Source organism: Furipterus horrens, unplaced genomic scaffold, assembly GCF_987537825.1.
Source record: "Furipterus horrens unplaced genomic scaffold, mFurHor1.1.pri manual_scaffold_5, whole genome shotgun sequence".
In the NCBI taxonomy this organism is placed as follows: domain Eukaryota; kingdom Metazoa; phylum Chordata; class Mammalia; order Chiroptera; family Furipteridae; genus Furipterus; species Furipterus horrens.
Genome location: NW_028327175.1, coordinates 178,711,445 through 178,723,136, shown reverse-complemented (window position 1 = coordinate 178,723,136; position 11,692 = coordinate 178,711,445). Strand labels below are relative to the sequence as shown.

At 40.5% G+C, this 11,692-nt stretch overlaps 1 protein-coding gene across 1 annotated transcript in view; it reads left to right on the top strand.

Annotated features, from left to right (window-relative positions):
- The first annotated feature begins 780 nt into the window (after window positions 1–780).
- ERCC6 (ERCC excision repair 6, chromatin remodeling factor) overlaps window positions 781–11,692 on the top strand; it is a 79,509-nt gene continuing 68,597 nt past the window's right edge. Inside the window, exons 1-4 of the mRNA XM_090278360.1 lie at window positions 781–908; window positions 4,990–5,422; window positions 7,699–7,819; window positions 9,891–10,002. Of these exons, the coding sequence (XP_090134486.1) occupies window positions 5,004–5,422; window positions 7,699–7,819; window positions 9,891–10,002 (652 nt within the window). The 5' untranslated portion in view covers window positions 781–908; window positions 4,990–5,003. The remainder of the gene's footprint in view (window positions 909–4,989; window positions 5,423–7,698; window positions 7,820–9,890; window positions 10,003–11,692) is intronic.

Below are 11,692 nucleotides of genomic sequence, written 5' to 3'. Positions count from 1 at the left end.
TTCTCAGAGGGCTTTCTGGTTCTAGACGCTGGAAAATTTACCCTCTCCTAGATTGGAATTCCTGCACCAACCGCTGCCACCTGGTACACTTCCCACAACCAGGGCTACCCCTTTCTCAGGTGAACCTCCGTTTCCTCCGTTTCTTCTTAACCTGTGCGTGGACATTTTATTTCTTCAAACGCTCCAAGCTAAAATTTTCACCTGGCTCATAATACTCCTTACCTCTTCGATCTTGAGAGCAGGTATTAAATGACCGATTCACTAATGCAATCAAAACATTCATGTAAGTCCATTAAGAGCACACACCGCCCCCGCTCAGTGTGTGTGTGTTTGTGCGCGCACGCGCTCGCACGTGTGTCGGCCAGATAAGTCCTCACCCTATTTTTAAAGGGCTCACAGCTGTACCAGGCGACCAACGGAAGTCACAACGCCCGCGCGTGGTTACTGACATGGGCGGCGTTCAAGCCAGCTCCCTTCCTAAAGCTTACTTTCTCTTTGGGATTCGCGATTTTAAGTATTTACATTCTCACGGCCTACTCAAATATCTCTCTCCGGAAACGTCTTTTTCCTGGTAACCGCCTTACGACAGAAGCATTTCGCCAGGAGTTAAGCGTGGAAAACTAAGTACATATCCGGACTCCGAGTACTCATTCAAACCGGGTCAAAGGTAGAAAGGCGGGGCTGAACCCTGCCCTCAAACCACGTGACCTTGCCGGCTTTGCAAATCAACTTCGCAGCTGGAAGCCTGCGCAGTTGGCCCCACCCGCGTAAAGCCCTTTGGCTCTGTGTTGGAGGCGGTGCCTACGGCGGGCCCAAAACGCATGCGTCGTGGTCGCTGCCGGTCGAATCCCTCTGTAGCTGCTGTGTCTACATTAAAAGTGAGCTTTGGTTTCCCTCATGGCCCTTGGGTGAGTGTTGGCGCGGCTGGGTCGAAAGTTGGGTGGGTAGTATCTGGACCTCGCTCGTGTTCCCTAGGCAGGCCCTGGCCTCTGGTTTCTGTCACGGAAGCCGGCCGCGCCGGTGGGCGGGAGCTGGCCCTCAGGCCCGGCGCGCGCCTTTCGTGCCCGCACGTCGGCGGTCGGAAGTGACGATGAGGCGCGCGCTCAACCGGGCTGCGTGGGCCCCAAACTCTGGCCTGAAGTGGGGTGGGTGAGCAAGCTAGGAGGCGTCAACCTCTTGGCTTTGTGTCAGGACACCGCCCGCAGGGTCAACTCGGCCCAGTTTGATCTTGACTTAATACTAGAGTTGTTACTTGAAAAACAGAACCGGGCTAACTGCAAGTCAGGCTTTGGGCATTGATATAGTCAATGTTGTGAAGGAGGATTGAATAGTCTGCACGTAAGTGCTGTAATAGTGATTTCCCACGTAGCATCCATCTTCACTGCGCTGACCCTGTACCACGCTGCTGTCGCTTTTCACTCGTCTGTCGCCCATCATCTTGTTGCACTGTTTCCTCCAATCCATTATCGTTACATTGGCCCACAAACATCAGTTGGGTCATGCTGTCATCACTACCATTGCACTTGTAGTAAAATTCAAGTTCACTTTTAACCCAAGCCCGCTGGGCCTGGTCCTCTCCTGCTCCTCCGTTTCACTTAAGTTGGGCCCCTCAGCTTTGTGTGTGTGTAGCCAAACCTCCAAACCAGAATCCAAGTCGTTCCACGCAATCCCCAGTACTCAAAGAGGACAATGAAGATACTGTTTCTCCAGATGATTTAAGCCTTGCGAACATTAGAAGATTTGCACGATGAATGGAGTCCTTATCAAGTTCTTTAATTCAGTATTTATGTAAACTAGATTCTCACTTCCATTTTCCCAAATGCACCAGTTCTTACCAGCCTTAGAAATTACACATATTGTTTCTTTGCAAAAACGTTCACTCCACTTTTGGCCTGGTTAATTCCTGTTCATTCTTCAGATACTGGCTTAAATATCACTATCAGAGAGGCCTCCCTGACCTCATACCCACCTCCACAGTGTCAGTTAGGTTCCTCTGTTATTTTGTTGTAAAGAACCCTGTAGTTTCCTTTTACAGCAGTTACCACAGGTACCACGATGACGTGCGCGCGCGCGTATACAGCATGGGGCAAAAGTAGGCTTATAGTTGTGAGTGCACAAAACAGTTTATTCTTGTATTTTATCAGAACAACTGTAAACTTACTTTTGCCCCCCCTTGTATATTTTTTATATGTAATTCTTAAAATATTGTCTTCCCCTAGAGACTCTAAGCCCTATGGGGACTGAAACTAATTGACCTAGCACAGTGCCTGGTATAATTAACTCTCAATAAGTATTTTTGAATGGATGATTTATTTCACCTCTGAATCTCTTAACCTTCCAATGAGAACCTTTTGGTTTTTAACTCTTACTTCAGAAATCGTGTTCTTTGATCCACAGACTCCTAAGTAGCTTCTTGATGTCTTTTCCTTCTTACATTCTTCCTCTTCCTTCCCTATCTCCCTGCTTTCTTTTCCCTCCCTCCCTCCTCTAGTCCCTTCTGGCCTTTTGTTTGTTTGTTTTTTTGTTTTATTAATTTATCCAGCTTGGACCCTAGGGTCAGTAACTTCAGCTGTTCTCCTCCTTAGCATCTTTACCCCATGCCTATTTGTCTTTTTGCTATTTCTGCTCTGAAAACCCACAACAGTGCTCTTTCCCCTGGGATTGTTATTTACTGAAGTAGGAAATTTTACAGTGTTGGAGATTGTTAGCAATCTATGGTTTTGGGTGTCCAACTTAGATAGGCCCTCCACACCTGTCACCATTATTTGTCCCCAATCAGCTTTTCCCTTCTATAGGACATTTATTCCAGAATCTTATTCTTCTCCATCACCCATCCCAAGTTTGCCCCCTGACTCATGAGATGTACAAACTTCTACCTGATAAGTTATTTTCTTTAAGGTCCACCTCAACCTCTCTCCTCTGTACCTACAAGTTGGAAGTACATCAGAAGTCATACTTCTGCCAGAAGTATTCTACAATATTATTATTTAGTATATTTGGTTGAATTAATGTCATTTTAACTGAAAAAGAAATCCTTGCATACATATAAGTAAGAAAAATGATAACAGTTGTTAAATTCCAGCAACTATTAAGAATCTGAGGCAGAATCCTGCTTTCTCTGTTGAAAGGGGAGACTAATTAATGATGGTGCACTAAGCTAATTCTTTCTCCTAAAAATATTCAGGACAAAAAAAGGAGGGACTTTCTTACTCTGTTTGTTCACTTTTAACCATTTCAATATTAGCTTTCTCTTACCTTCTGAAAGGATCTCTGGTATCTATCATAGCTTTGGGGCCTCTGGCTGTTCACTCCGGTGATGCGTCCACATCTCTTTCTCCAGATTTGCATTTCTGACTACATCCTGGACATGTCGCTGGCAGTTTGTAAGCTCCCCATCAGTCCATCTCCCTGGTTCGTCTGCTTTTACAGAGATTTAATTTTTGTGTCTGAATTTACCAGTGATTCAGTTGTCTAACCAGACTTGTTATTTCAGACTCTTTTCTGAACCTGACTTGACTTCAGCATATATTGAGCACCTCCTATGTATCAGACCCTTGGCCAGGTGTCCAAATCTTAACCTGTACATGTTTTTTGAGTTCCACACCCAATGCTGTCCTTTCTTCTGTTTGCATGTGGCCTCTTCTCCATTTCTCTTCTATAGCTTTGTCCCACTGTGTTGTTTTTGACACTCTTCTCCACTAGAGAGTCAGCCTCTCAGGGCAGGGTGATGCTAAGTTCTGTCATCTTTGCATCCCAGTGCATGGCCTCTGGGATCTTTATGTTTAATGAGGAATGAGTAGAGCTTATTGGGGGAACTAGTGGTCATTTCACAGAAACATAGTTTCAGTGCTGAAGGAAACCTTAGTTTATTCTTAGTTAAATTAAAAGCAAGGCTACCTCTTGGTAATTGTGTTGCTTAATAATCTATTTATTAGCGTTACACAGGCAATACAGGAATACATTTTCATTCAAGGAGCTCCTGACTACTTGGAAATGTGGAAGTTTCTCTCTATTCCTTCCTGCCCTGTCTGCTTCCCACTTCCAGCTATTGTAGGTTTAGTATATATCTCCATATCACTTTGAACATATTCCATATACACAGATGCACATAAACATTTTTTTTTAACATAGATGTGTTTATACTATGTGGCTTTTTTCAGTTTATAAGACTTATTGGTACTGAATGTACTTAATACCTACATTAAACTATTAAAGCATGCCACAATAAACATGTTTGTACATATGTATTTCTCTGCAATAAACACTTTAAACCTTAGTAGGTATTGCTAAGTTGCCTTCCAAAGGAGCTTTACTCATTTATATCCTCACCAGCATTGTGTGTGGGTGTATCTTTTTTGTTTATACTGGATAGTATCTGGCTTTATGTTTTGCCAGTATAATGGGCGAGAACTTATATCACACATTGAAATTGAGTTATTGTTTGAGGATGTGTTAATTTTTCTCACATTCTGGTTTGAGTGGTGCTATGATTATTTCTTGCTCAGAATTTCTGTTTATTGGAGTATATATTCAAACTCTGGTACCTAGTGTCAGATTCATATAGAAGCTCTCCTTATATCACTAAATCTAAATCTATACGTTACAGTTGATCATACACTGTAATGTAAATCATTTGTGCCATAATGCAGTGAAGCTGCTAACTTGGAGAGCATCAGTCGGATATCTTCAGTTGATTTGGAGAAGACTCTAGGTGTCACTCAGGATGTTGGCTGCCATCTTTTTTAGCTGGCTCCCCAAATGCCCTTTGTCAGTGATACTGAATTTTTTTCTTCTGGGTTTTTCTTATTTATTATCAGAACTCAAGAAGATAAATAACTTTTAAGAAAAATAATACTTTGAAACTTGAATTTGTGTGATTATAAGATTATTAATCTTTTGAGAAATCAGTCTGCTTCATAAAATATTTAAGAAACTATATATCAGTTCTGTATAACCAAAAGGCTTATTGAAAGGATCTTTTTCTTTTAGGTAATCTGTAGAGGATGTCAAATGAGAGAATCGCCCACTCAAGTCAAACTCAGGAGCAAGAGAGTTTACAGAGTCCATATGTCAGTGATAATGAAGAAATAGCAATCAAGCAAGAAAATGATGATGCGGAGATGGAGGACAGCCTTCCTTCTTGTTCCTCTGCAATTGAGCCATCCAGTTCTGCAGAGAGGTGTCCGTCAGAATTTCCTAGGAGAAGGCCTGCCTTGCTGCACATTGACAGACATCAGATCCAGGTGGTGGAGCCGAGTGCACAGGCCCTTGAACTGCAGGGCTTGGGTGTGGACGTCTATGACCAGGACGTGCTAGAGCAAGGTGTGCTTCAGCAGGTGGACATTGCCATACATGAGGCCAGTCATGCTGCCCAGCTTGCTGATGCAGAGAAGGAGTATCAGTCAGTCCTGGATGACCTCACGTGAGTGTGGACCATCTTCTCTCTAATTGCAGAGTTGTGTTTACTTATGATGGAGAAATTCAGGTAATAACTGTAGTATTCAAGAAATATTAGGAGATTGATAGAACTTATTTGAAGGATAGAGTCAATAAGGGCAGTCATCAACCTTGTGCTTGAACCTCAGCCCTTTCCCTCTAGAGCAGCATTGTACATAGTAGTTAGGGTCTCAGTCTAGCTTACAACAGCCTATTTATGCATAATGTCTTGGGGAGAAGTTAAGTGACCCAGAACTCACAAGCATATGCACAAAATGGTTCTCAGAAGTATACCTACAGTTCTGATGTGTCCTGCTCTAGATATCAGGGACACATCGGCCCCCTCACATTTTTCTGTGTCCTACCATTTCTTTCCAGTTTCTTGTCCCCAAACCGAGTGTCAGTCTTTTGGTAATTTTTCAGATTTTACACTTCTAGAAATGAGCAACATCTTTCTGCTTTTTTTTTCCTCTCTGTTACTTTTGACTTTGAGGGAGGATGAAGTCCCACGGAGATTTCATTTGTGTTTTAGAGGAAACACAGCCGTGTGCTCTCTTGAGCATAGCAAATGGTTAGGGAATGGAGAGGCTCTGGACCTGGGCTAGAAGAAGGGTGTGAAGGATTATGCTCACTCTCCATTGCCAGTCTTCCCTCCCTTGGCCATGTTCTAGGCAGTGTCAGGCAAGCAAGAAAGGGAAGGGGAGGACTGAGTGGAGGAATAGTGCAATCTTAAATGGGGGTGATTGGGGGAGGGGAGAGGGACGAGCAACATAGATCTGTTGGCTACCCATTGGGGAAGGCTGTAGTACAGGTGGCTGTTGACACTTAAAGGACATGTCTTGTGTTAAGTTTTCTGGTATGTACTCAAATAGTTGTAGTCTGTGTGAAGACCTTGACTCCTTGTAATGAATACACCTTTTACATTTGACCTTAGAAATGTGTTCATTTCTTACAGAGGTGACAGAGCAGAGTGAGTGCTGGAGAGTCACAAGGCAGGTTTAACACTAGATAGATGGTGGCCTGTATTGTTTAGCCTGCCAGTAACTTACATTGGTAATATCTTTTTATGCTGAAATCCATAAAGGATATAGCAGCAAATTACATAAGGGTAAAGATTGAGTTTGTGTTTTGAAAATTGGGAGCTATAATTCTATGGTGTCTATTTTTGGAGCAATGTATTATAAATTGATTTTTCCACTTCGCTCTACAAAAGGTAATTCTACAGCAAATATGTCTTCTAGTCACGTGAACGAAAAATATTGGCATAAATATCTGACTTACAGAAGAAAATGTTAAAGCATTTTCAGTACTTTTCCAAACTTTGGAAGATTTCCATAATGGGCTTTTAAAGCCCATGTATGTGTTGTTGATAATGGGGGGAGGCTGTGCATGCTTGAAGATGGGTGTATATGGGAAATCTCCATACCTTGCTCTTAATTTGGCTGTGAACCTAAAACTGCTATAAAAAGTAGTCTTTAAAAAAACCATGCATAATTTTTTATATTAAAGGACAACATATTGCACATTGATTTTAGCATAGTCTCTGGGATAAAATAGACACTTATACTTGTAGAATCAGAGAAGGAAAACTCTGACTCCAAAAAACCTCCGCTGCCTTGCGGCATACCTCTTCAGGGGAAAGGCTAAGGGAGTAAACCCTGACAGAAAATCCGGAGCCGGAGTCCCTAAGGCGGTTTGACGTTGTAGTCAACACCGGCAACTCCTGCGGCGCACCTGAAGCCAAGCTGTATTGACTCCGTCTTTCCCTTGGACCCTTCAGCTGCGAAGAGAGGGGGGGTCTGCTGCATGGGCAACAGCAGACCCTCCATATCACCCTGCCCAGGCTCTGTAGCTTCAGCGTCATCGCAAGATGTCGATTCAACACGGGAGGAGACAGATACGATGTCACTCCCGAGTCGGACTGCACAGCCATTCTCGGCGGTGCAGATAGACTCTTAAGAAGCTACACCATCGTCTCTCGAGATGGACGGCTGCCGACGATACTTGTAGAATAAGCTAATCAGATTACAGAGTGAGATAAACTGATTTAAATAAGAGAGAAAAGAAGACAATAGTAGTCTTAAACTTCTCACAATCCTTCAGGTTCTATTTGTGGCCAACAAGAACATGTATTCTGGTTTAGTTTCTTTTATCTTAGTTAATAAAAAGTAAAAGAGACATGTTTTTAGTATTTCTCTCTTTATATTATATTATTTAAAATGTTCCCAGGATTGAAAGTAGACATTTTATCTTATTTTTCAGGTCATGTACGACATCCCTAAGGCAAATCAATAAAATTATTGAACAACTTAGCCCTCAAGCTGCCACCAACAGAGATATCAACAGGAAACTAGATTCTGTAAAACGGCAAAAGTATAATAAGGTGATTTCAAATAAAACTTGAAAAAGTCATCATTTAGTCATTTAATATTTAGGAAGTATTCTAAAAAGTACTTATAAGATGTGAAGCAAATATTTATAATAGAAAATTCTGAGGTCTATTTTTTGTATGTTTAATTTTTTTTGTTTCTTTTTAGTATCCTCTGTTAAAGAGTATTTTTAAAAATGCACAGACATACGCATATATATACATACATACATACATACATATTTTAGAAAAAGTTTGTTTTTGCTTTGCCTGCCTCCTCACTCATGTGTACTTTCATAGTCTTCTTTGCTCCACCATTTACTTTTACCCAGCTCAAGCTTCTGTTTTGTATGCCGACCTCTGATCAGTCTCCTTGTCTTGTGTGAACTTTCTTTTTTTCCCTGCTTAGCTCCTACTTGTACTGATTGTTTACACTTTATTTCCTATTGATACAGTCATCATCCCTCACACACTCGGCTCACTGTTCTGAGAGACAGGCCTTAGGTATTACCATCATCACCCAGCCACCCTAGGTCTGTATTTAGAGTTGTAAAACTTAAGGGTAGGGAATATCTGTTAATTATGACATTGTTTTTACTGGATTTGAAACACTTTTTAGAATTTATATACAGTTTATGGAAATACATTGCAGAAGACAAGAATGACTAGTTTTGTTCATTTTATTTCTGCCATTCAAAATGACTAACAGGTACTGTGTGCTTACAGTTGATTCATGGCCGTGAGTAGAGTCTGTGCATCTTTCATTTAAGCTCTGCTGTTGGGGGTGTGTATAGACTTACTTCCTCCTTTTGCTTTCCACTCACCACTCCATTATCTTTACCACCCCATCTTCTTTCACCTCCAGAATAGCAGCTAGGAGTGGCTTGAGGCATCTGTTGGTATTCCCAAATCAGAGAGGGAGCACCTGGCCTCTTGTGGGAGCATATGAATTAATGTGCAGAGACCTCTGACCTTGGGCTTCTGGTGGGCTGGAGTTGGAAGGAGAGGAGAGTATCAAACGTTAGGCCACTTTAGGAAATAGTTCAACTCAATTATTCCTGTCTTTCTTTAGCAGCTCTTTAATATTTATAGATAGACTATTCAGAGAGAAAGGCTGTTTTAAATCAGATTGTGCTGAGAAAAACTGCGAGAGAAAACAAATTACAAGTCATTCTGACATGGCCTTTATATTCAGGTTTTCCCCTTGCCGCACATTTGTATTTGGTATTTAAACATTCTTGACCTTGGGAAGAACCAGGTACCACAGGCTTAGTTAATAGGGGAGGCCCTAGGGATGTCCCCATATCTGAGCTTTGGTGATATAGAGGGTGACAAGACAAAGAGGAGTCTGGGGTCCCTCACTTATCGCGGGTATTACATTCCAGACCCCCCGCGAAGTAGGAACCTTACATTTATTCTATACTCTTAAGCCTACATAACTTTAACAACATACGTATAGCGTACTGCAAAATCCTGCGATATAGTGAAAAATCCTTGATAAATAATTAAATATAATATTTTATAAAATCCCGCGATACAGTGAGGGCGCGATATAGCAAGAGACTACTGTATCAAAATATATTTTCCTTTAAAAATATTGTGATTGTGTAGAATACTATAAAGGACAATCATAAATATGGTAGGTTATCAAAAGAGACTGACTTTTTCAACTTTTGAACATTTATTTTTATGTTTCTTATCTACAGCCTTTTGACTTCATAGCCCATTGGCTGTTAAGGTCCAAAACACAAAGAAGTGTGGTGATTTACCCAGTTGTGATGGGGGAACCGAGTAGAGCAAGTCAAGGAGAGTCAGTACATGTGAACATCAGTACTCGGCACATGGCCATGTCAGGGGAGTGGGTAGGAACAGGGATTCCTGCCTGATAGAAATGCTTTGAGGCTTACTTCTTGCTAGGAATATGGCAGTTGCTCAGATAAGGTTCTCTGTAGTAACAGCAATTTATGGAATTGCTGTTTTATTTTAATTTTGCTCTTAAAATTTTTAAATTTTGAAATGCTATCTTTTGTATTTAACAATAAATCACTGCATTGCTGTTTTCTATATTCAATATTTACCATTTAAGGAACAACAGCTTAAGAAGATCACAGCAAAACAAAAACGTCTCCAGGCCATCCTTGGAGGAGTGGAAGTAAAAATTGAAATAGATCATGGCAGTCTGGAGGAGGAGGACACAGGTAAGGATACTGGGAACAGTGTCTCTGTGTCCTTGAATTGATGCCTGATGCCTATAGTTAGTCCTGGCCTAGGTTTTAAGAAAAATATATTTCTTTGCCTTAGTTAGTATCAAAACTGATTTAGGAAAATTTTATTCTCTGCACTTGCAGAACCCAATCTCTTTTAAGTTAGGGGGAAAGTAAAATTTTAACTCAGTTTACTGTTGGCTGCTGGTGTACATTTCATATTATGTTTAGTAAATTAGAGATCTTAAAATTTGTAGTTTATTTCATAAAGAAACTAATATCTTGATTGAATTACATTTTGTAAGCCTAATGTCATTAATCAGCATTTATAGAATTGCTTTCATGTATCTTTTGAGTAAATGTTTGACAGGTTTTACAAACATCAGGTCTGTTGTTTAAGAAAAGACAGCTTCGTGCCGTGGCCATGATTTTGTTTACATCACTGCCTTAGATGGCCATCTTTTAGAAATCTTTTGAGACAATGCATAAGTACTGAAACGAACTATCTCTGTAGTTAGTGTGTGTATATGTGTGTTTAGAAGTTATTGGTAGTTGTTCATTCATTTACTACTTAAAATAAAGATGAAGGCTTCTTAGCATTTAAGCTCTTCAAGCAAATATTTTCTACTAGCTCCAACAATTCATTCAGTAAGATAAGAGAGTTATGAAGAATTAATTGAGGCAATAGAAGAAATATTACATGTGTTTTTAAAGCTCATGCTTTCTGCTGTTGAGGTATCATATTTTTCATTGGTAACAAATAAATGGGGGGTACGCCCCATGGTAATGGATCAAAGATGTGGTATTGTAATGTCAGTTTTATCTATCTATAGTTTCAGTGCAGCCCCAGTATAAATTCCCAGGGGGTTTTTGATGAAGGGGATGTGGGATGGAAAATGTAGGATATAACATAGGAAAACATTTTCATGACCCCGGGGCAAAGACTTTATGAGACACAAAAATGCTCACTGTAAAGGAGAAGTTCTGATAAGTTAACTATATTACAACTAAGAACTTCTGTATGTGAAAAGATAGCATTAAGAGACTGAAAAGTGGCAGAGTGGGAGAAGATATTGCCAAGACATGTATCAAATCAGAGGGCTTGAATCCAGAATGTATAAAGAACTAGAAACCTTTATTTTTTTAAGTGTATTTTATTGATTATGATGTTACAGTTGGCCTGATTTTTTTCCCCTTTGCCCGGTACCCCCACCCTTAGTTCATGTGCATGGGCTGTGCGTGTAAGTTATTTGGCTTCTCCCTTTCCTATACTATTCTTAATATCTCCGCTGTCTGTTTAGTTCTTACCAATTATACTTCTTAGTCCCTGCACCATTTCTCCCATTCTTCCCCTTCCCTCTCCCAGCTGATAACCCTCCCAGTGATCTCCATATCTGTGATTCTCTTCCTGTGATTCTATGATTGTTTACTTAGTTTTTTGTTTTTGTTTTTCAGATTCAGTTGTTGATAGTTGTGAGTTTGTTGTCATTTTTTAGTGTTCATAGTTTTGATCTTTTTTTTAAGTCCTTTTAACATTTATGTAATAATGACTTGGTGATGATGAACTCCTTTAGCTTTACCTTGTCTGGGAACCACTTTATCTTCCCTTCCATTCTAAGTGATAGCTTTGCTGGATAGAGTAATCTTGGTTGTAAGTCCTTGCTTTTCATCACTTTGAATACTT